The following is a 27,180-nucleotide window of genomic DNA, read 5'->3' as shown; positions in this document are numbered from 1 at the left end:
ATTTAATCTGCCTTTTTTAGTTTAATATATACCACGTATGGACTATGTGGTATATATTACGGTGGTAGGAAGTTTAAGATACCTTGCCATCGGCAAGTGTTACCGCAACCCAAATAATTCGATTGTGGATGACACACTTCAGTAGGAGTTTCTACGCAATCCATGGTGGAGGGTATATAAGCTTCGGCCTGGTCAAACTTACGGCCGTATATACATGTATTTATTCAAAAACTGCTCAATTTGGGATGACTTCTCATAAGAGGAAACCAAATTCGGTAACTATCCAGTTTCATTCAAACGAAACAATCCTTTGGCCTTTTCCAGTCTCATTTTTATTAGTGTATCAGTGAGCATTTACACTCTTTGAAATTCCAATCGCTTTACGTTTTCTTACCAAACAAGTCACCTGAAAATTTACTCATACCATTGACTATTAGAACTCCGATGGTAATGCTTTAGGTCGGCGTAAAGTCCAATGGTCGCTCCCCACTTGTTTTTTTTGTTTTGGTTTTAGATATTTACTTTAGACTTATTTCTATAGTTTACATATTAATTCAGTTTACATATTAAAAATGCAAGTTATTGCAGTGAAATATTGCAGTTTAGTGTTGTCTTTATCTTCTTTGGCCTCTGTTGGATTCTTAAACTCTCAATAGTGTAGAGTTTATTTTCTATTTTGTCCTGTCGAAAAAATAGACAATAATGTGTAAGAAATTGGCAATTAAAAATTTAATTGATTCAACAAAATTTTAAATTGAAACAAAAATCAGTCACAAAAATTTTTTTATTGGATCAATTAATTTTTTAATTGACTTTGGTGACTGATACTATCATTTCTGTGATTGAAGATATTTCAATTAAAAATTAATTGGTTCAATTAATTTCTTGATTGAAAAAATTGTGTGTGTAATACTATAAAATAAACAAGTATATATGGCCGTAAGTTCGGCCAGTCCGAATCTTATGTACCCTTCACCATGGATAGCGTAGAAACTTCTACGAAAGACTGTCATCCACAATCGAATTACTTAGGTTGTGTTATCTTAAATTGTTTTCTTATTGCGAGTTAGTCCATACGTGGTATATATTCGACAAAAAAGGTATGTGTAGGTAAGTCTACAAATAATTACGAATCGATATGGACTTTTTGCACGGTATGTAGATAGCCAGAATTGCAATATGGGGGTCGCTTACATGGGGGCTATATACAATTATGAAGTTGATGTGGACCAATTTTTGTTTGATTGGGGATCGATTTATCTGAGGGTCATATATAACTATAGACCGATATGGACCTAGTTAGGCATGATTGTTAACGGCCATATACTAGCACAATGTACCAAATTTCAACTGACTCGGATGAAATTTGCTCCTCCAAGAGGCTCCAAAACCAAATCTCGAGATCGGTTTATATGGAGGCTATATATGATAATGGACTGATATGGACCACTTTTGGCATGGTTGTTAAATATCATATACTACCACCACGTACCAATATCAACCGAATCAGATGAATTTTGGTCTTCCAAGAGGCACCGGAGGTCAAATCTGGGGATCGGTTTATATGGGGGCTATATATAATTATGGACCGAGTTCGACCAATGTTTGCATGGGTGTTTGAGGCCATATATTAACCCCACGTACCAATATCAACCGAATCAGATGAATTTTGGTCTTCCAAGAGGCTCCGGAGGTCAAATCTGGTGATCGGTTTATATGGGGCCTATATATAATTATGCACCGATGTGGGCCAATATTTGCATGGTCATTAGAAACCATATACTAACACCATGTTCCAAATTTTAGCCGGATAGGATACAATTTGCTTCTTTTAGAGGCTCCGCAAGCCAAATCGGGGGATCAGTTTATATGGGGCTATATATAATTATTGACCGATGTGGACCAATTTTTGCATGGTTGTTAGAGACCATATACTAACACCATGTACCAAATTTTAGCCGGATCGGATGAAATTTGCTTCTCTTAGAGCAATCGCAAGCCAAATTTGGGGATCCGTTTATATGGCGGCTATACGTAAAGTGGACCGATATGGCCCATTTGCAATACAATCCGACCTATATCGATAACAACTACTTGTGCCAAGTTTCAAGTCGATAGCTTGTTTCGTTCGGAAGTTAGCGTGATTTCAGCAGACGGACGGACGGACGGACATGCTCAGATCGACTCAGAATTTCACCACTACCCAGCATATATATACTTTATCGATGTGTTACAAACGGAATGACAAAGTTAATATACCCCCATCCTATGGTGGAGGGTATAAATATCCCAAGTGTTATAGATATGATGAGCAACCTCCACAATTGACATTCAAAAATTTTTCATAAGGGTCCATAACCTGTAGTGTATTTTCAAAACTCCACCCCATTGTGCTCTCCCATACACTATTGAACTGGCGAATAGGTATCAAATGAGTTCTCTCTCCCCTTAGATCTATTTGTGAGAATTGTTGCTGACAAAACATGTTAAAAATGTCAAAATTTACATGGGTATGTATTTGCTGTCGCGTTTGTGATTTGTGACAAAAGTTTTGTTAAAGTGTCTTGTTTTTCTTTTTTTTCTACATTGCTTCTTTGGCAATGTTTCTGTTTTTCAGTTGTATACTTACACATGACATTCAACATTAGCGTATCTTCCAAGGCAGAGTTTTGTAAGCGTGGATTTGATCCTTCGCATTTGAGTTGAGTACCATCATCTTCGGGTTGTGGATTAAACGAAAGCATCGATATAACTTTGCCATTGTTGTGTGAAGTTGAGAGCTGAAAGGAGATTTAACACATGATGTATGTTAGTTTTATTGATTTGAAAAGGGATGGGAAAGAAGAAAGAAGAGAGAGTCATGTTTGAATTTTCTATTTATATTTTTGGGAATATATTAACATTTTTTAATGAAAATTGTGACTTTGATACTTTAAAGTCGTACGAAAACAAGCAAGTTTGTTGATTTTTAAGCATATTTATTTTTCTTTGATTAAAACGTATTTATACTTTCATTGAAGGGGGATAAATATACTTTATTTAAAATGTACAAAAAAAAAATTATATATTTTTTTTGAAATATTCTGATTATTTCCAATTTCAATAAATCAGCTTTGTTAATAGAAGAATTAATCAGTGTGGCTATATTTTGCCCGGTTTACCATGGTAAATTAGTTTGCTTGATATTTTTTTATTATTCACAAAACTTACCGTCTTACATATAAGAAACACTTACCGTTCCCCTTTTAAATGGACGATTATTTTGAGTCCATTTTATTTCCGTGTCCGGCACTGAACCCTCCACAATACACGTTAGATTGTATTGCATGCCTGTTGAAAAGACTTTCTGTTTATTCGTTAGGGTAACCGATGTTGGTTTAACTGCAATCAGTGGAAATATTAAAAGGCAATTAATTTTACTGGAATTATGCAAAATAAAATTAATTAAATATTATTCAGTATTTTTTGTTTATTATAAGCTGGCTTATCTAGATGAAAGCCATAAATTTCTGCACCCCCCCCCCCGTAAAAACATTAATTAGTACACGCCAAGTAGTGCTTATGAGAGCTAAAACTGACGGAATTGCATTTTGCGTTTATTAACACAAATATGTTGACTTGAATATCTATTCAACCCCTTTTTCACCTATAGTTAAAGGCATTTGATGTGTGTGACACGCACATAGAAATAGTATGAGGTACTACACTGATAAAAATACATAGTTTTCAATAGTCCTAAACATTGTAGACTTGCACAAGACGTTGAGTAAGTGCTTTATTGCTATTCATTATATTTTGTGCTTTTTATTATCCCAGAAAAAAAGAGCAAAAAAGAAGTTTGGATTCCCAATTTGTGATGCGGAAGTAGAGCAAACTTGGATCATATCAAATGAATTTTACCTGGGTTTGTCATAGGACGGAAGTACTCTATTTTTGGATCCGTGTTCATTTGGATGAAGAAATTAAAAAAAAAATCAATACAAGTATATACGGCCGTAAGTTCGGCCAGGCGGATGCTTATGTACCCTCCACCATGGATTGCGTAGAAACTTCTACTGAAGACTGTCATCCACAATCGAATTACTTGGATTGCGGTAAAACTTGCAAGGTATCTTAAAACTTTCTAACTCCGTCTTCTAAATTGCAAGATAGTCCCTACGTGGTATATATTAAACTAAAAAAGGCCGATTAAATACGTACATAATTAAGTTTGACAAAATTTTCTATAGAAATAAAATTTTGACAAAATTTTCTAAAGAAATAACATTTTGACAAAATAAAATTTTGACAACATTTTCTATAGAAATAAAATTTGGACAAAATTTTCTATAGAAATAAAATTTGGACAAAATTTTTTATAGAAATAAAATTTTGAAAAGATTTTCTATAGACGTAAAATTTTGACAAAATTTTCTATAGAAATAAAATTTTGAAAAAAAAAAATCTATAGAAATAAAATGTTGACAAAATTTTCTATAGAAATAACCATGATTATGAACCCATATGGACCAATTTTTGTGTGATAGGGGATCGGTTATATATAACTATAGATCAATATGGACCAATTTTTTCCTGGAAGTGGCTCCGGAGATTAAATCTGGGGAACGGTTTATATGGGGGCTATATATAATTATGGACCGATATGGATCAATTTTTGTATGGTTGTTTGAGACCATATACTTACACCACGTACCAAATTTCAACCGGATCGGATGAATTTTGCTTCTCCATGAGGTTCCGGAGGTCAACTCTGGGGATCGGTTTATATGGGGGCTATATATAATTATGGACCGATATGGACCAATTTTTGCATGGTTACTAGAGACCATGTATTTACATCATGTACCACATTTCAGCCAGATCGGATGAAATATGCCACTCTTAGAGGCTCCACAAGCCAAATATGGGGGTCCATTTATATGGGGGCTATATATAATTATGCATGGTTGTTAGAGACCATATACTAACACCACGTACCAAATTTCAACCGAATCGGATGAATTTTGCTTCTCCATGAGGTTCCGGAGGTCAAATCTGGGGATCGATTTATATAGGGACTATATGGATCGATATGGACTACTTCTTGTATGTTTGTTAGAGACACATACTAGCACCACGTTCCAAATTTCAACCGGATCGGATGAATTTTACCCCAATAAGATGTTCCGGCGATTAAATCTGGGGAACGGTTTATATGGAGGCTATATCTAATTATGGACCGATATGGACCAATTTTTGCATGGTTGTGAGAGATCATATTCCAACACCATGTACCAAATTTCTGCCGGGTCGGATGGAGTTTGCTTCTCTTAGAGGCTCCGCAAGCGAAATCTGAGGGTCCGTTTATATGGGGGCTATACGTAAAAGTGGACCGATATGGCCCATTTGCAATACCATCTGACTTACATCAATAACAACTACTTGTGCCAAGTTTGAAGTTGCTAGCTTGTTTCGTTAGGAAGTTAGCGTGATTTCAACAGACGGACGGACGGACATGCTTAGATCGACTCAGAATTTCACCACCACCCAGAATATATATACTTTATGGGGTCTTAAAGCAATATTTCGATGTGTTACAAACGGAATGACAAAGTTAATATATCCCCCATTCTATGGTGGAGGGTATAAAAAAGTGAGTCAAATCGACTTATCGAATTTTTATGTTAGACCAAATCGACTTTGGATAGTGACCAAAATCGATTAATCGAATTTTAACGAAACATCGAATAGTTGAATTTTTATAATGAATTGCCATTATTCTGCTGATTAAGTCGCAACGTCAAGAATAGACTTTTTGACAATTACAAATAAATCTAAAAATCGATTACGCTCGTACCATTTGAAACCAACAAGTTTTTTTTTCGGTGTACCCATATAACTGTCTTAAACAGAAAAGTTAAAATATACGTTACCAACAATTAAAATAGCAAAAGTCCTTGTGTGAGCATTCGTCTGTCTAGTTTCTGCAATTGTACAACTAAGCCATACATACGGTAATCAAATGTTATACCAACATCAATCTATGCACCATGTCTAATGAACGCATTGCTATATTCTATAGAATTTTATAGGGGGCTGTTGGTTGCAACCACACTCCTAGTAAAATCATAGCAATATGAAAGTTTTGTCGTTGGCATTAAATGCCCTATCTACAACCGCACACACACGCACTCACAAACATATACAAATATACTTACGCAACATATCAATGCGTATACTACGCTCTACTGGCTGCACCAATTTTGTATTCGATGCCAGGCAACGGTAGGTGTTATTCAAAGCTGAACGTGTGATGTGTGGCACTTCTAAACGATTGACGGTGACGTGACGTCCCATGGAAACGCCATTGCCGGATTCCAATTGTTGTGATCCATTCATCCAGGTTACTATGGGCTCAGGACGACCTGTAAAAATCGTATGAATAAAATGGTACAATGAGAGAGTATTTTAATTTTAAAATGGCCTATGCAGATAGGAATGCTAGAGAATGTGTAGTAGAGGATATAAGTATCCTGGGAATTTTTTTTTCAATCAAGTATAAATAAACAAAAAGAATTATGCAAATACAAAGAATATGTGACACATACGTACACGCCCACATGATGAGTTTATACTTTTATTCAAATTAGTCTTTTGAATTTGGTCTTACTAGACACAGACATTATTGTTTCATACACAGATAAAAAAATAATAAAATATGAATTTGTACATAATTTGTATGGTATATAAGCCAATAGCTTTAGGTTAAAGTGACAGCCCGATTAAGTTTCAGGCTCACTTAGACTATTCAGTGCATTGTGATAACCTTTGTAGCTTGTGCTTTAATGTTTATTATAGTTTTTAGAATTGTAATAAATAAAAAAATAAAAAATAAAATTGTATTGTATGTCTATGAGAGCAAAACTATAAGATAACCAGAATTTTTCATGTATTTTATGAATGAGTACATTTTTATTATTAAAAAAAAAACAACGTTTAAAAAGAAGTATTTACAAAGACACCACATGATGTAAATGTTTATATATTTTATGAATATCTGCATATATTTGTACAAATATGAAACATTATGTACAAATTCATATTTTATTTTCTTGTGCGTAGATACATAGACAAAAACTTTTTTCTGTTTTAATCAAGAAATTAATTGATCCAATTAATTGTTACGGTCAAAATCTCTAACGAAAGGTCAACATTTTTGGATCCAAAAAAAAAAATGTTTTTGAGTGCTGTTAGCGTGAATATATTTACGGAAGACCAAAACTGGAAGATAATAGTATTTCATTATTTTCTGTATTGAAATGAAAACCTACTTTAACGACTGCTTGGGAACCATACAATACGGTGGCTCCCATGATGAAATGTAAGACGCACTGATAAAATATTGTCTTGAGTCCAATGATTTCATGTCCTTAAAATAAAGACGCATACTCTGATATAAAGTTTTTCACCTTCTCCAAATATCGATGAACTTTTCATTGGAGTCGATTTGCCCTTATGGTTGAGTGATTAGACTTTAAACTGGACATCCTCATATGGAAGAAATTTTACTTAGCTTTACTAATTCTAAAAAATTCTTCAAAATTAATTAAATTGCCTTTAAATTTGTTGCTGTTGTTTTTTTGACTGCTAAACAAAAATGCCTTTAAAAGTAGGAGATGTTTTTCGACAATTTATTTTAATGACGATTTATACTTGAAACATAGCATAATTTATACTTGAAGTCGAGTCTGAGTTAGGAAATTTAAGTTGTTTTTAACACATCTTTAAATGGATTTTATAGCACATGAAGAAAACAGCTGAAGGAATAAATGTTGATAAAATTTTATATAGAAATACAATTTTGACAAAATTTTCTACGGCAATAAAATTTTGGTAGATTATTTTTGGCTCTTAGAGGCTCCGTAAGACAAATCTGGGGATCGGTTTATATGGGGGCTATATATAATTATAGACCGATGTGGACGACTTTTTGCATGGTTCTTAGGGAGCCACCGTGGTGCAATGGTTAGCATGCCCGCCTTGCATACACAAGGTCGTGGGTTCGATTCCTGCTTCGACCGAACACCAAAAATTTTTTCAGCGTTGGATATCCCACCTCAGTAATGCTTGTGACATTTCTGGGGGTTTCAAAAACTTCTCTAAGTGGTTTCACTGCAATGTGGAACGCCGTTCGGACTCGGCTATAAAAAGGAGGTCCCTTGTCATTGAGCTTAACATAGAATCGGGCAGCACTCAGTGATAAGAGAGAAGTTCACCTATGTGGTATCACAATGGACTGAATAGTCTAAGTGAGCCTGATACATCGGGCTGCCACCTAACCTAACCATGGTTCTTAGAGACTATATACCAACACCATGTACCAAATTTCAGCAGGATCGGATGAAATTTGCTTCTCTTTGAGGCTCCGCAAGCTAAATCTGGGGACCATATACCAACACCATGTACCAAATTTCAGCAGGATCGGATGAAATTTGCTTCTCTTTGAGGCTCCGCAAGCTAAATCTGGGGACCATATACCAACACCATGTACCAAATTTCAGCAGGATCGGATGAAATTTGCTTCTCTTTGAGGCTCCGCAAGCCAAATATGGGGGTCCGTTTATATGGGGGTTATGCGTAAAAGTGATCAGATATGGTCCATTTGCAATACCATCCGACCTACATCAATAACAACTACTTGAGCCAAGTTTCAAGTCGATAGCTTGTTTCGTTCGGAAGTTAGCGTGATTTCAACAGACGGACGGACGGACGGACTGACATGCTTAGATCGACTCAGAAGTTCACCACGACCCAGACTATATATAGTTTATTGGGTCTGAGAGCAATATATCGATGTGTCACAAACGGAATGACAAAGTTAATATACCCCCCATCCTATGGTGGAGGGTATAAAACAGAGAATTGTGTCTTAAAAGTAGCCTTAATTCAAATTTCAGCTTCTTTGGCTTGGAATCAATACCAAAATCATTAGCATAAAGAGAAATATCTTTAGACCCGGATATGTATTTTTTTATTGTATATCCAGAATCATCATCTTGAAAATACAACTCGTCTTTACGTCTATTGTCATATAGACGATTTTCACATGTATAGTTATTTTGTCCACCAACGTTAATCGACCAATTTCTTTTTTAATTGAATCTAAATTTAGTACTCTTACAAAAAAAAATTTATAAAATCTTATGATAAAGATATTTAAAAATGATATTAAACTTTTATTAAGCCATCAGCGGCAAAGTAATGAATAGCGACAGCGACAAAGTATGAATAAATCATAAGTATAAAAGTTTTATAATTAAACGTCTGCTCGTTTTTGGCCAATCAAAAATGAGTTGTTGTTCATTTATTGTTCACTAATTTAAAGCACCATCACTGACGAATTGATATCCACTTTGTAGTCATTAACAATTCTTTAACATGAAATGAAGAACTTCGGCAGCAAAGTTTTTCAACATTTTTGTGACAACGAAATATGAGCTTACACATTAAGTTCATTAGAACGATTGAGGAAATTTTTAATTAGAAACACAAGGACATTAAAAAAACATTTGACGTATTGTTCGTGTAACGCTGTGATTATTTTCAATCTATTTAATTGAATTCTAACGTTGTGTGAGACGTAAGGGGTAGAAGAGGAAACAATTGAAAAAAAAAAGTATTGCTTAGTTGTAATATTCAATTACAATAATAACCGAATGATAAAATCAATATTTTAATTGTAGGATACCTCGTGTTAGGAAGGTAATAGAAATTGTATGAAATTTTTGCTCAGTGGACGGCAATCAAATTTGAAATTGAAATTTGAGTTGTGATACATTTGATTAAATGAAGAACCAAATATCACCTTTTCAACATCATACACAATGTCATTGTTAGCCCTGGAAATAGACGATTCCAATGACATCTATTGACAATATAAAACAAGATTTTTGCCACTACAGAATATTTACCAACCTTATACTTCACAAGGCCACTACTCCCAAGGTTATTATAAATTTTAATTAAGCTGTGAAAAACTTTGTTGGCACTCGGCTAAAACTTGGGATGAAAAATGTAAAATACTTAACACTGGGGCGACGTAAAAATAAAATTCTATGACATTTTATCCTAGCCCACACTGCACAAGGCAGACATCGCTACTAAGCACATCCGGTATTTTCATAATGTCCTTGTAAATTTAAGCTCATCAATAAGACAAATACAAAAAATACTCTTCCAAGTGTTCACAATTAAAGTGAAAACGACTTGTGTCATTGTCATAACAGGCTAAATAAAAATCACATTAAATATAAATATTATGCTTTGAGAAAATCTTTACAATTTTACACTCCCACGCACACACACACACACACTCTCTCTCTCTCTATCATACATTTTGTCTATGCTATACACGTAAAGCTCTCCTGGGGGATATTAACATTGATAATGTTTGCTTTTTGCTAAAGTCATTACTTGCATCAAAAAACCGACGACCAATGGATGAAAAGAGGAAGAGAGAGAGGTAACTAGTGAGGGTAAGAGAAGTAAGAGGAGAAAAACAATATTTGTTTTTATTGTGTCAGTTTGCCTTTCGATGCTTTGTCATCATAGGCTCCTGAATGTTCAGAACGATTTTGTTTTTGGCCTTGTGCTAATCGATGAGAGAGATTTTAAAATTAAGCACATCGTAATTGTTAAAACGTTTAAAGCCCTATAAAATGAATGTATATTATATAATTATTGAATAGAAATAGACGATAAGAGAAACATTTCGATTAACAGCAAATTCGAATGAAGTTAAATCGAATGGAGTCATTTATGTGGTACCCAATCACGGCTGCCACTCGAGCCAAAAATAATCTACAAAATTTTTACGAATATTTTACCAAAATACAATACTAAATAAAAAATTTTTATTTTTCAGGTTTTCACAAAAAATTTTTGGTTACTGTAAGACAATGTTCCTTCCAATGAAAGGTTTCATAATTTTATTTTAGAAACTTATTTATCATTTTTTTACAAACAAAGGGAGACTCTAATAGTATAGCCTAAAACAAAAATTAAAATTTTTCAAGATATTGACTTTAAAGAAAGTTTAGTCAAAATTCTATTTCTATAGAAAAACTATTTTTCTATAGAATATATTATTTTCTATAGAAAATTTTGTCAAAATTTTACTTCTATAGAAAATTTTGTCAAAATTTTATTTATATAAAAAATTTTGTCAAAATTTTATTTCTATAGAAAATTTTATCAAAATTTTATTTCTATAGAAAATTTTGTCCAAATTTTATTTCTGTAGAAAGTTTTGTCCAAATTTTTCTTCTATAGAAAATTATGTCGAAATTTTATTTCTATAGAAAAGTTTGTCACAATTTTATTTCTATACAAAATTTTGTCACAATTTTATTTCTATAGAAAATTATGTCAACATTTTATTTCTATACAAAATTTTGTCACAATTTTATTTCTATAGAAAATTATGTCAAAATTTTATTTCTATAGAAAATTTTGTCAAAATTTTATTTCTATAGAAAATTTTGTCAAAATTTTATTTCTATAGAAAATTTTGTCAAAATTTTATTTCTATAGAAAATTTTGTCAAAATTTTATTTCTATAGAAAATTTTGTCGAAATTTTATTTCTATAGAAAATTTTGTAAAAATTCTTTTCTAGAGAAAATTTTGTAAAAATTTTATTTCTTTAGAAAATTTTGTTAAAATTGTAGGTCTTTGGAAAATTTTGTCAAAATTTTTATAGAACATTTTCAACATTTTATTTCTATAGAAAATCTTGTTAAAATTTGTTTCCATAGAAAATTTTATTTCTATAGAAATTTTTGTCGAAATTTTATTTCTATAGAAAATTTTGTCAAGATTTTATTTCTTTAGAAAATTTTGTCAAAATTTTTATAGAAAATTTGGTCAACATTTTATTTCTATAGAAAATTTTGTCAAAATTTGTTTCCATAGAAAATTTTACCAAAATCTTATTTCTATAGAAATTTTTGTCAAAATTTTATGTCTATAGAAAATTTTATCACAATTTTATTTCTATAGAAAATTTTGTCACAATTTTATTTCTATAGAAAATTTTGTCAAAATTTGTTTCCATAGAAAATTTTATCAAAATGTTATTTCTATAGAATTTTTGTCAAACTTTTAGGTCTATAGAAATATTTGTCAAAATTTTATTTCTTTAGAAAGTTTTGTCATAGTTTTATTTCAGTAGAAAATTTTGGAAAAATTTTTTTCTATAGAAAATTTTGTTAAAATTTTATTTCTGTGGAGAAGTTTGTCAAAATTTTATTTCTATAGAAAATTTTGTCAAAATTTTATTTCTATAGAAAATGTTGTCAAAATTTTATTTCTATACAAAATTTTGTCAACATTTTTTTTTATTTGTAGAAAATTTTGTCAAAATTTGTATAGAAAATTTGGTCAACATTTATTTCCATAGAAAATTTTGCCAAAATTTTATTTCCATAGAAAATTTTGTCAAAATTTTATTTCTATAGGAAATTTTGCCCAAATTTTATTACTAACTATACAAAATTTTGTCAAAATTTATTTCTTTAGAACGTTTTGTCAAAATGTTATTTCAGTAGAAAATTTTGTAAAAATGTTATTTCTATAGAAAATTTGTTCAAAATTTTATTTCTATAGAAAATTTTGTCAAAATTTTATTTCTATAGAAAATTTTGTCAAAATTTTATTTCTATAGAAAATTTTGTCAAAATTGTATGTCTATGGAAAATTTTGTGAAAATTTTATTTCTATAGAAAATTTTGTCAAAATTTTATTTCTATAGAAAATTTTGTCAAAATTTTATTTCTATAGAAAATTTTGTCGAAATTTTATTTCTATAGAAAATTTTGTAAAAATTCTTTTCTAGAGAAAATTTTGTCAAAATTGTATATCTATATAAAATTTTGTCAAAATTTTATTTCTATAGAAATTTTTGTCAAAATTTTAGGTCTATGGAAAATTTTGTGAAAATTTTATTTCTATAGAAAATTTTGTCAAAATTTTATTTCTATAGAAATTTTTGTCAAAATTTTAGGTCTATGGAAAATTTTGTGAACATTTGTATAGAACACTTTGTCAAATGTTATTTCAGTAGAAACTTTTGTCAAAATTTGTTTCCATAGAAAATTTTACTCCTATAGAAATTTTTGTCAAAATTTTATTTTTATAGAAAATTTTTTCAAAATTTTATTTCGTTAGAAAATTTTGTCAAAATTTTTATAGAAAATTTGGTCAACATTTTATTTCAATAGAAAATTTTGTCAAAATTTTGTTTCTATAGAAATTTTGTCAAAATTTATTTCTATAGAAAGTCTTGTCAAAGTTTTGTTTCAGTAGATAATTTTGGAAACAAAATGTTTCCATAGAAAGTTTTGTCAAAATTTTATTTCTATAGAAAATTTTGTCAAAAATTTATTTCTATAGAAAATTTGGTAGACATTTTATCAAAATTTTTTTCCATAGAAAATTTTATCAAAATTTTATTTCTAAAGAAATGTTTGTCAAAATTTTATTTCTATAGAAATTTTTGTCAAAATTTTAATGCTATAGAAAATTTTGTCAAAATTTTATTTCTTTAGAAAACTTTGTCAACATTTTTATAGAAAATTTGGTCAACATTTTATTTCAATAGAAAATTTTGTCAACATTTTATTTCTATAGAAAATTGTGTCAAAATTTATTTATGTAGAAAGTTTTGTCAAAGTTTTATATCAGTAGAAAATTTTGGAAGAATTCTTTTCTATAGAAAATTTTGTTAAAATTTTATTTCTATGGAACAGTTTGTCAAAATTTTATTTCTATACAAAATGTTGTCAAAATTATATTTCTATACAAAATTTTGTTAAAATTGTATTTCTTTAGAAAATTTTGTCAAAATTTGTATAGAAAATTTGGTCAACATTTGATTTCTATAGAAAATTTTGTCAAAATTTTATTTCAGTAGAAAATTTTGGAAAAATTCTTTTCAATAGAAAATGTTGTCAAAATTTTAGAAATACTTTGTCATATATATAGAAAATTTTGTCAAAATTTTATTTCTATAGAAAATTTTTTCAAAATTTTTATAGAAAACTTGGTCAGCATTTTATATCTATAGAAAATTTTGTTTCTATAGAAAATATTATCAAAATTTTATTTCTGTAGAAAATTTTGTCAAAATTTTATATTTATAGAAAATTTTGTCAAAATTTTATTTCTAATGAAAATTTTGTCAGCAGTTTGCTTCTAGAGGTGCAACATAATACACTGCATGTCTAACAATGGAGTTATTGATAATCGAGTTCAGTAAACATTTTATTTCACATTCAAGCCGTCAATTGGCCGCATTGGATGTCCGATTTACTTCCTTCATACTATTTTTTGTAGGACTATGTTAAAGCTCCTGCCTATACAGACAATTCCGTTTCAATTGTTTAATTTTTTGAAAGAGAAAGAGTTTAAGCTGTATCTGGCGAAAAACAAATGAATTTAGAGACGGCCGGACAGATTGAACTATTTTCTTACAACTTCGTCGTATACTATTCCTCACGTTTCGATATTGGGAATCCAAAATCGCAAAACTTTATATTTCCTATAGCGAAAAAATCGAAATACTCTGGGACTTAAATACAATTACAATTTGAACTGTTCATTAAAGAAAGCTATAATGACATATTGGAAATTAACAAACTTTGGGATTAAGTAAATTTTGTTAATACGAGTATGTTGCGTTTCGCAATACCTGAACAAAAGAGGTTTAATTAAATCGAATATTGCATTTTTTGTTTTTCGCAAGATACAGCATGAGGTTGTTGTTTGCTAGGACAAATACATCTATCTGCATCTAGCGAAAAACGAATGAATGTACGGACTGACGGACGAACAGCCGTCGATAGCGAGCAAACCGCTATATATCTCAGCAACCGGTTTTTCTGGTAAGAACAATTTCGTATCAACAATGTAATGATTGATATCCTTACAAAAAATTGTCATTTAAAATTTAATTTTACACACAAAAACCTTCTTTCTACAAAACAAAAAACCACAAGCAATCACAGAAAATTGAGAGCAAGCAAAAAAAAAAACACTCCACAAAATGAAACAAGTGTTCATATCTAGAATTTTATTGGAAAATCACTATATTAAAAAGCAATTAAGACATAAAGTGGCCAAAGCAAAAAATAAAGTAAAACTTCGGAAAGAACATAGAAAGAAGGAAGTAATTTAATATCGATGAACATATTCGAATGTGGTTATAATTGAAATGAGCATTGCATACAGCATTTTTTTCTTGTACAAGGATATGGTTGTTCACATTCATTTTCCTAGCTACTTCCTGGAAATTTTCCTCCTTTATTATATGTCTCATTTTTTTTGGTTACTTTTATCGACCAAGCACATGGAAAGTCATTGAATTGGTTATGGGTTAAAAAAGAAAATAAATCGATATGATAGATGGATTAAATGAATGGATTTCCTGAATTAAAAAAAAAAAAAAACAAATAGTAAAACTAAAGGTAAGGTAAAAGAACTTATTTGGTTATAACTGAAAACTCATGAACGGAGTTTAGTATATCTCGCATATACAAAAGATTAAAAAAGACAAAAATTAAGACAAAATTTTCTATGGAAACAAAATTTTGGCAAAACTTTCCATAAAAATAAAATTTTGACAAAATTTTCTATAGAAATAAAATTTTGACAAAATGTTCTATGGAAATAAAAATTTGACAAAATTTTGTATAGAAATAATGTTTTGACAAAATTTTGTATAGATAAAATTTTGACAACTTTTCTATAGACATAACATTTTGGAAAAATTTTCTATAAAATAAAATTTTGACAAAATTTTCTATACAAACAAAATTTTGGTAAAACTTTCCATGTTGACAAAATTTTCTATAGAAATAAAATTTTGACAAAATGTTCTATGGAAATTAAATTTGACAAATTTTTCTATAGAAATAAAATTTTCAAAATTTTTTTTATGCAAATAAAATTTTGATAAAATTTTCGATAAAAATAAAGTTTTGATAGAAATAAAATATTAAAAAAATTCCTTTGGTTTTTTTCTAATTTCTTATAGAAATAAAATTTTCACAAAACTTTCTAAAGAAATAAAATGTTGACAAAATTTTCTATCGAAATAAAATTTTGACAAAATTTTTAATAGAAATCAAATTTTGATTAATTGTGTATAGAAAATTTTTTATAAATTTTATTTCTGACAAAATTTCTTATACAAATAAAATTTTCACAAAATTTCCTATAGAAATAAGATTTGCGAAAAAAATAAAATTTAAAACAAAATTCTTTACAAATAAAATTTTGACAAAATTATGTCAAAATTTATTTCTATAGAAAGTTTTGTCAAAGTTTTATTTCAGTAGATAATTTTGGAAAAAAAATATTTCCATAGAAATTTTTTTAGAAATTTCCTTTGTTTTTTTTTTCTAATTTCTTATAGAAATAAAATTTTCACAAAACTTTCTAAAGAAATAAAATTTTGACAAAATTTTCTATCGAAATAAAATTTTGACAAAATTTTTAAAAGAAATCAAATTTTGATTAATTGTGTATAGAAATTTTTTTATAAATTTTATTTCTGACAAAATTTCTTATACAAATAAATTTTTCACAAAATTTCCTATAGAAATAAAATTTGCGATAAACATAAAATTTAAAACAAAATTCTTTACAAATAAAATTTTGATAAAATTTGCTGAAAAATAAAGTTTTAACAAAATTTTTTATAGAATTTATTTCTGACAAAATTTCTTATAGAAATAGAATTTCCACAAAGTTTCCTATATAAATAAAATTTTCACAAAATTTTTTTTATAAATATCTAATTTTGATAAAATTTTCGATAGAAATAAAATTGTAACAAAATTTTCGATAGAAATAACATTTTGACAAAATTTCCTTCGGTTTTTTATGTCTGTCAAAATTTCTTATAGAAATAAAATTTTCACAAAACTTTCTATAGAAATAAAATTTTCACAAAATTTTCTATAGAAATAAAATTTTTATAAAATATTCTATAGAAATAAAATTTTGACAACATTTTCTATAGAAATAAAACTTTGACAAAATTTTTTATAAAAATATAATTTTGACACAATTTCATTTGGTTTTTATTTCTAACAAAATTTCTTATAGAAATAAACATTTCACAAAATTTGCTGTAGAAATAAAATTTTATCAAAAGTTTCTATGGAAATAAAATTTTGGCAAACTTTTCTTTAGATTTTATTTCTGATAAAATTTCTTATAGAAATAAAATTTTAGCAAAATTTTTTCTTTAGATTTTATTTCTGATAAAATTTCTTATAGAAATAAAATTTTAACAACATTTTTTTAAAAATATAATTTTGATAAAGTTTTCAATAAAAATAAAATTTTAACAAAATTTTCAATAGAAATAACATTTTGACAAATTTTCATTTGGTTTTTATTTCTGACAAATTTCGATAGAAATAACATTTTGACAAAATTTCCTTCGGTTTTTATGTCTGTCATAATTTCTTATAGAAATAAAATTTTCACAAAACTTTCTATAGAAATAAAATTTTCATAAAATTTTCTATAGAAATAAAATTTTTATAAAATATTCTATAGAAATAAAATTTTGACAAAATTTTCTATAGAAATAAAACTTTGACAAAATTTTTTATAAAAATATAATTTTGACAAAATTTCATTTGGTTTTTATTTTTAACAAAATTTCTTATAGAAATAAAATGTTCACAAAATTTCCTATAGAAATAAAATTTTCACAAAATTTTTTATAAAAATATTCTTTTGATAAAATTTTCGATAAAAATAAAATTTTAACAATATTTTCGATAGAAAGAAATTTTTGACAAAATTTTCGTTATAGAAAGAAAACTTTCATAAAACTTTCTATAGATCTAAAATTTTGACAAAACTTTCTATAGCTATAAAATTTTGACAAAATTTTCTATAGAAATAAAATTTTGAAAAAAATTTGTTTTAGAAATAAAAGTTTTACAAAATATTCTATAGAAAAAAATTACAGAATTTTGTATAGAAATGAAATTTTGACAAAATTTCCTACAGGTTAATTAATTAAATTAATATCATTAAAAATGTTTATTTTCGTTATTTTTTTCATTATAACCACAAAATTTGATCAAAAATGCAAAATAAAATGTTTTTATTTGGTAAAATTTTCTTTATATTTTGGTAGATTATTTTTTACTCGAGTGGCAACTATGATTGCAACATTAGACTATTTAATGGGTCTTTTATTTTCTAACATTTTTTTAAGGCCGTTTAACCTTGAACTTGGCTACAATTTTTAAGTCGTACATTTAGAAATCCTCAATTACTACTGCCAGATGCTGGTACGTGGTGCCGTATGATGAACGAAATTGTTAGTCGTGTAACTTATACGACCCCTTGAACGCCCATCAACAATTTAAGAAAATTTAAAACACCAAAGTGGCTGAAATCAAACAAATCCAATCTCTTTCCCAGCGTCCCCCTCCAAAACACAGACATACACAAACACATTCAAAAGAAAATAAAACAACAACATAGATTCATGGTCCAATGCTGACAGGCTGGCATGGACGAAAAATCATTCATATTAATTCCATGTGTTGCAATAAAATTTTAAAGCTTATTATGCACAGACACCACTGGTGGTGGCGGTAGGACAACAAAGTCCCTGAAATGTTGTCAGTAAAATTATGATTTATGGCACCCAGTGCACTGCAAGAAGCCAACCAAGCAAGCAGGCAGACAGCCAGGCAGGCAGGCATACAGTATCATCAACATCCACCACGGGGTTGTTGGCACACACACCAAGTACAAAGAACAGAAGAGACGACCTATGAACTACCAAAACAATCAACCATCCAACCAACAAACGAACCAACTACCCGGGACCCTAACAAACGACACACTTTCAGTTGCACTTACTGATATTAAGGCATTGCTCGCGAATGTCTCCAAATGTATATTTTGTGGACTGTAGCCATGTTGTTTGCCAAGTTGCAGTAATTTTTCAATCTTGGTTTTTTTGCCACTGTTAAATTTTTTTGGAACAACTACATTCTCATTGCATGTATGTATGGGCGCAGGGCTATGAGAAAAATAAGATTTTTGGTGTTTAAAAACAAAATCTGTATATTAAGTAAGATATTGGATTTGTAACACCTACGAATTATTGTACGGGTTTTAAAATCTTTTTAGCAATACCTAACAATTAAATTTGTTAATCAAGCTGATAAACTTAGGAAAGAGGTAATTATTTACATTGAAAATATCAAAATCTTCCGCCTAAAGGTTTATGATATTATTAATTTTGAAGAACTTTACAAAATTACTATAGCCAAATTGACCTTAGGTTAGGATAGGTTAGGAATAGAGACAGCCCGATATTTCAGGCTCATTTAGACTATTCAGTCCATTGTGATACTACTACTGTCCATTGTGATACTACTTCTCTCACTGAGTGCTGCCCGATTCTACAAGGGACCTCCTTTTTATAGCCGAGACCGGACGGCGTTCCACATCGCAGTGAAACCACTTACAGAAGTTTTGAAACACTCAGCAATGTCAACTGAGAAGGGCTAATCCACAGCTGAAAAATATTTTGGTGTGTGGTCGACATTGGTTTGGAACTCATGACCCTGCATACACAGGCGGACATGCTAACCATAGCACCACGGTGGCTCCTAAGCTGACCAAAGTTCAACAAAATTTTCTCCCATGTAAATATGCCAATTTTTTTAGCGGAATCACTTAAATGTAAGGACAAAACGATTTCATTGGAAAGTTTCCCGACTTTTGGACAAGGAAAAAAAAAAATTGATATCAGAGTTGTGCACATTCTATGCTAAGCAAAATTAGCATTCATGTTTTATGTTAAGGACCAGAAATCTTAGCTCTAATTAATTTTCGTTTAAATTCATTAGAGCTAGTGAAAAACTGTTTTGAGAATCCTTCACTGAAAAAGGTAAATTGTTTTATGGGAAATAATGAACTATATCGTGGAACAAAATTGAACTAAATTCCTTTATATTTTTTTGATATTTCCACAATGCTTTGTATAAAAAAAGAAACACATAACATTTCTGGATCTAGGTAGGAAAAGAAAAGAGATAAAGAGAATTGCACAATTTGCACAAAAAATAACTATATTGTGGGGAAAAATAAACTATACTATGGACTTAAATTATAATCTTTTTTTTTTTTTTTTTGGGCGTCGTTAAAATAAGAAACATTTGATACACAGAAAAAAAATATCCCCAAAATATTTGTAATTAATTTGATTGAAGTTGAAAACGTAATCAATTAAAAATATTAAGTGATACTAATAACTTTTTAATCAAACCAAAAAAATAAACTAATAATTGAAAATGTTTAAGTTTTCAAATAAATTATTATTTATCTCAATTTATATTTTTAATTACATAAAGAAATTGTTCTAATTAAATATATAATTTAAAAATTTTATTCGCAAACAATTAGTTCTTAAATTAAATTAAATTTTGACTAAAGTTTTAAAAAAATCCCACTACTATTAAAAAAAATCCTAACAATGTGTAAACTCTCATAAAATTGAAAAGTATTAAATACGGAAAACTTATAACAGAGTTAAATAAGTAACAAATAGAATAAATAATTTAAAAAAAATATTCTTTTTGCAATTTTTTTTTTAATTTTACCACCATTAAGGTTTTATATGAAACAATTAACAGATTAATTGGAAGTGTCACAGTAATCTATTATTTTTTAATCAAATACATATATTTATAACCTCCTCCATAGGATATACCCCCCGTTTGTAACACATCGAAATATTGCTCTAAGACCCTTTAAAGTATATATATTCTGGGTCGTGGTGAAATTCTGAGTCGATCTAAGCATGTCCGTCCGTCGTTTGAAATCACGCTAACTTCTGAACGAAACAAGCTATCGTCTTCAAACTTGGCACAAGTAGTTGTTATTGATGTAGGTCGGATGGTATTTCAAATGGGCCATATCGGTCCACTTTTACGTATAGCCCCCGGGAGCCACCGTGGTGCAATGGTTAGCATGCCCGCCTTGCATACACAAGGTCGCGGGTTCGATTCCTGCTCCGACCGCACACCAAAAACTTTTTCAGCGGTGGATTATCCCACCTCAGTAATGCTGGTGACATTTCTGAGGGTTTGAAAGCTTCTCTAAGTGGTTTCACTGCAATGTGGAACGCCGTTCGGACTCGGCTATAAAAAGGAGGTCCCTTGTCATTGAGCTTAACATGGAATCGGGCAGCACTCAGTGATAAGAGAGAAGTTCACCAATGTGGTATCACAATGGACTGAATAGTCTAAGTGAGCCTGATACATCGGGCTGCCACCTAACCTAACCTAACTTACGTATAGCCCCCATATAAACCGACCCCTAGATTTGGCTTGCGGAGCTCTTGGTGGAGCAAAATATATTCGATCCGGTTGAAATTTAGTACGTGGTGTTAATATCTGGTCTCTAAGAACCATGCAAAAATTGGTCCATATGGGTCCATAATTATATATAGCCCCCATATAAACCGATCCCCAGATTTGTCCTCCGGAGGCTCTTGGAGGAGCAAAATTCATCGGATCCGGTTGAAATATGGTAGGTGGTGTTAGTATATGGTCTCTAACAACCATGCAAAAATTGGTCCATATCGGTCCATAATTATATATAGACCCCATATACACCGTTCCGAAGATTTGATCACCGGAGCCTCTTGGAGGAGCGAAATTCATCCGGTTGAAATTTGCAACGTGGTGTTATTATAAGGCCGCTAGTAACCATACCAAAATTCATCCGATCCGGCTGAAATTGGGAACGTGGTGTTATAATATGGCCGGTTATTAGCGGCCGATGGTCAATCACACAAAAATTGGTCCGTATCGGTTCATAATCATGGTTGCCACTCGAGCCAAAAATAATCTATCAAAATTGTATTTCTATAGAAAATTTTGTCAAAATTTTATTCCCATAGAAAATGTTGTCCAAATTTTATTCCCATAGAAAATTTTGTCAAAATTTTATTTTTAAAGAAAATTTTGTAAAAGTTTTGTTTTTATAGAAAATTTTGTCAAAATTTTATTTCTATAGAAAATTTTGTCAAAACCCTATTTCTATAGAAAATTTGGTCAACATATTATTTTTATAGATAATTTTGACAAAATTTTATTTCTATAGAAAATTTGGTCAACATTTTATTTCTTTAGAAAATGTTATCAAAATTGTAATTTTTATGGAACAATTTTGTCATTTTTTTTTCTATGGACAATTTTTTCAAAATTTTAGTTCTTTGGAAAATTTTGTTAAAATTTTATTTCTATACAAAATGTTGCCAAAAATTTTATTTTTATAGAAAATTTTGTCAAAATTTTATTTCTGTAGAACAATTTGTCGAAATTTTATTTCTATAGAAATTTTGTCAAAATTCTATTTCTATAGAAAATTTTGTCAAAATTGTAATTTTTACAGAACAAGTATGTCAAAATTTTATTTCAATAGAAAATGTTGTCAAAATTTTATTTGTATAGAAAATTTTGTCAACATTTTATTTCTATAGAAAATTTAGTCAAAATTTTATTTCTATGGAAAATTCAGTCAACATTTTATTTCTATACAAAATTTTGTCAAAATTTTATTTCTATAGAAAATTTTGTAAAAATTTTATTTCTATAGACTATTTTGTCAAAATTTTAGTTCTATAGAAAATTTTGTCAAAATTGTAGTTCTATAGAAAATTTTGTTAAAATTTTATTTCTATAGAAAGTTTTGTCAAACTTAATTATATACGTATTTATTCGGCCTGTTTTAGTTTAATATATACCACGTATGGACTACCTTGCAATTTAGAAGACGGTGTTAGGAAGTTTTAAGATACCTTGCCATCGGCAAGTGTTACCGCAATCCAAGTAATTCGATTGTGGATGACATTTTTAGTAGAAGTTTCTACGCAATCCATGGTGGACCGAACTTACGGTCGTATATACTTGTTTTTATTTCTAATTAATTTTGGGATTGAAAATGGCAATTTGATGACTGAAGCAATTTCAGTTAAAAAATTAATTGGATCAAATAATGTTGTGAGTAATCAGAAAACAATTTTTTGATGTGTACAATAGAGTGACCGCAACTTATATGGGGCAAAAAAAAATATCGGAATCTTGTTCGCCTTAACCCCACAAAACGAATCCCCTTTCCAGATATTGGGATAGCCAAAATTTGAGCCCGATTAAACGACGTTAACACGTACCGCTAGTCGCTCAAAATGTGAAAAAACGAATTTTTTGGCCAAAAAGTTAGGTGGCACGTGTTTCCGTCGTTTAATCGGGCTCCAATTTTGGCTCAATATCTGGAAAGGGGATCCGTGGGGTTAAGGCGAACAAGATTCCGACATTTTTGTCCCATCTAAGTTGCGGTCACTCTAGTGTACAATTATTTTTCGCCTTAATTGGTTGCATTTTAAAATGTGTTATTTTCAAGGACTTATACATTGATTAGGTGAGAACAATTTATAACCTCCTGCTATGGTGGAGAGTATAAAAATGTAATTAAAAATTTAATAATTAAAAAAAAAATGTTCATTCAAATTAAATACCACTTCCAAACCTTTATAATATCAATTAATGTTTTAATTGGCTTTGGCTATGAACACTATAATTTCTGCGATTGAAGAAATTGCACTTAATTTCATGATTTAAGACAATAATTATATTTTTCGATAGAATTTTCATGAAAAAAAAAAAACAAAGAAAAAACTAAAGAACTTATTAAAAAAATATTAATTCGATCAATTAATTTCGTATTTGAATCAGGAAAATTATTTTTCTCTATTCTCTTGCAATAATATTTTTACATGAACAAAAGAAACGCTATGAGATAGAGTGTCTTTGATTCGATTCAATTGAGTTGTAAACACTTTCAACTCTTGTTATAAACATAACAGATGATGTGTATATATTTACTTTTGATTTTGACCATACAATTTATAAAAAAAAAAAACATTCACTGCGAGAGAACCATGTGAATACATCTTTAGGGAATTTCTGAAAGATTTACGACACCGCATATGTCTGCAGGTCAAATCAGCAGAATAAAGAGGTACACACAGCAATTCTCTACGTGTCATAAGGGAACAATTGTTCTTTTGTGGTTTGTATCCTGCATCTTGCATGTCACTACCATGAACCTGACTTTGGGATGGTAATGTTGGTATGTGTTTTTTGGGTTACCAAAAAAAAAAAAAAAAACATGACGAAGTTGTTTCATCTTGTACCGCATTTTGTTAACGCTTTAAAATGTCATGTTAACTTACCGCCACGCACTTCACATGTCAGCACAATGTTATCGCCCTCAAAAAGGGGACCAACAGCACCAGCGACATCACGTCCCGAGGCATCGTACACTAATATTTGATGAGGAGGAACTGAAAAAAAATATTAAAAATAAGAAAAAAATAAAAGGAAATAATTTTTAATAAATATTTATAGCGATAAGCCATAGGGGTGTTAAAAAATGTAACATATGCCATTACTTACCAATAACCGTTAAATTTATTCTATGGTTGCGTGTAGGCGAATTTTGAAAATCCACACGGCATCTATATACACCTTCATCGTCCAATTGAATATTGTCAACTTGTAGTTTGGCAGGTTGTTTGGTGGTAACAAAATAGGCTCTTGGTCCAAATGAATTTGTATCGGACCAATACAAGGCCTTTTCAAACGGTCTCCCCCGAACATCGAAGCTAAAATTTAAATGGTGAAAGGTCAACAACAAATTAATTAAAAATTTAATTCACATATGTACATCAGGTGGGTCGAAAATTATAATTTCACAAATTTTTAAAACTAGCTGTAAAATTTAATTCATTCAAGATTTGAAATTTAATTCATTCAAGATTTGAATAATTGATCTGTAATGAATTACGTATATTTTTGTTGTGCTAAAAGGAACGAAAATATTTTTTTAATTATATTATATTTTTTTTTTGTGATTAAATCAACTGATTACAGTAATCGTCCCATTTTACACCATTTATGATTGCCAGATTGCCATGTATGTATTGCAATCATCAACATCTGTATAATATGAGCAAAACTGTTGTGAATGTCCTTGCTCGTGTGTATGTGTGTAAGTATTAATTAAGTGGTATAAAATAATGTTGTGGCCTCTGAGGTCCTTTTCACCTACAACTCTCCTACTCGTCGTTACACGTTTGTATTGTTATTGCCTTGGTTGATTTCAGTATTGACCATAATATACTTTTGCTGTCAGAATTCTTGTCAAATTGTTTTCATTACTCGAGTTTTTTGTTTTTGTTATTGTTGCTGGTTGAGCTTTTGTTTCACTTCACTTATAAATGCAAAGTATCGTATTTGCCAAAGGAAAAATCACTAGCATCCTGTGGACTCAGTTGTTCGGTTACGGCCAATAATGATGTTGCCATTGATGTTGCATTCGTATGTACTATGTGTGTAAGTTTAACTATTGCTGTCGACTTGAGTGACATATGAAAAGTAAATTAAATTATTTAATTTTTTGACATGGAAAAAAAGATGAAAAAATATGAATAATGTGCTATGTCTTGTCGTTGGAAGTGAGCTACATATATATTGAAAGTTAGCTTGACGATTTTATGATTATAGGAGACCGGGGTATGTAAGGCTACACTACATTCTATACTCCCACAAATCTGAGGATAGAATAATATATGCACATATATAATCCAATCGATACCAAATTTTTACAAAATTAATATAATGCACTGAAAAACTAATTGACCTAAAATGAAAGATTATGCAACCTTAATTTTATGACACGTAAATTACACAATATCAAACAAAGACAAATTTCTTCAAAATAATGAATTATTATATGAGAAGAAGTTTGTAAGCTTTACTTCAAAAATGTTTTTAATTAAATTTAAAAATCATCCTTAAATGTACTGATATATTGAGTCTTTAGATTTAAGATAAAACTGCTTCAAATATAGGCTTAGACTTTTTTTGAGGTTTTTGTTTACAAATTTATAAATAAATAAACATATAAATTTTTGTTCCATTATAATCAGAAATAATGTTAACCGTAACGTAATTCAAGCGTGATAGTACTATTGTTTAATCCCAATATCACGGCAGTCTTGCATCGCATCTAAACGCGAAGATGACAACCCCAAAAATTATCCGAAAAGTGAAGTCCAGATTTCATCGAAATATTAAAAACACGAGCTTGCACTAGAGCCAAAAATGCAAGTGCCATTTACTGAATTTGGTTTTTCCGAAGAGAATCTATTCCAAATTGAGCAGCTTGTGAATCACTAAAATGATCGATTTTAAAATGATCAACAGAAAATTTATTCCTTCGTTTGTGTACCAGAGATCAAGTGGCACCGATGCTAACCATATGGGCTGGGAGCCACCGTGGTGCAATGGTTAGCATGCCCGCCTTGCATACACAAGGTCGTGGGTTCGATTCCTGCTTCGACCGAACACCAAAAAGTTTTTCAGCGGTGGATTATCCCACCTGCAATGTGAAGCGCCGTTCGGACTCGGCTATAAAAGGGAGGTCCCTTGTCATTGAGCTTAACATGGAATCGGGCAGCACTCAGTGATAAGAGAGAAGTTCACCAATGTGGTATCACAATGGACTGAGTAGTCTAAGTGAGCCTGAAATATCAGGCTGCTACTATACCTAACCTAACCTAACCTAACCTAACCTAACCTAACTATATGGGCCGCCGTAACGTGCGATGACCGCTCTCCGATCGCATTCCTTGACGATGCCCGATATTATCGGGACCTCAATATTCTAGAGACAGAATTGAAGCCTTTGACAGACAATCAACATTCCAAAAGGACTTGGCACCATCGAAGTCGGCACGCGCCAGCCAAGAAACATGAGGTTTTTCGATTCACAATAGCCAACAGAACTCAGAATCTCAATCCGTTGAACACATGGTTGACACAAAAAGCTACCAAAGAGGTGATCATCTGAAGAGGCCTCCTCGAGGGGAATGGACTAAAATTACGCAGAGCCACTTTCATGTTGTGTGGCTTTCGTGGCTTTTTTTATACCCTCCACCATAGTATGGGGGTATATTAACTTTGTCATTCCGTTTTTAACACATCGAAATATTACTCTAAGACCCCATAAAATATATATATATTCT

The 27,180-nt window shown here is 30.1% G+C and overlaps 1 protein-coding gene across 1 annotated transcript in view; it reads right to left on the bottom strand.

The window, feature by feature from the left end:
• Positions 1-27,180, bottom strand: part of side-III (sidestep III) — a 710,109-nt gene that overhangs the window by 146,428 nt on the left and 536,501 nt on the right. The window contains exons 3-7 of the mRNA XM_075303796.1: positions 24,548-24,756; positions 24,325-24,435; positions 6,198-6,404; positions 3,236-3,381; positions 2,630-2,780 (exon numbers count right to left, since the gene is read on the bottom strand). Of these exons, the coding sequence (XP_075159911.1) occupies positions 2,630-2,780; positions 3,236-3,381; positions 6,198-6,404; positions 24,325-24,435; positions 24,548-24,756 (824 nt within the window). The remainder of the gene's footprint in view (positions 1-2,629; positions 2,781-3,235; positions 3,382-6,197; positions 6,405-24,324; positions 24,436-24,547; positions 24,757-27,180) is intronic.

Source organism: Haematobia irritans, chromosome 1, assembly GCF_050003625.1.
Source record: "Haematobia irritans isolate KBUSLIRL chromosome 1, ASM5000362v1, whole genome shotgun sequence".
Lineage (NCBI taxonomy): Eukaryota > Metazoa > Arthropoda > Insecta > Diptera > Muscidae > Haematobia > Haematobia irritans.
Note: the sequence above shows the minus strand (reverse complement) of the source record. Positions and strands in the feature narration are given on the sequence as shown.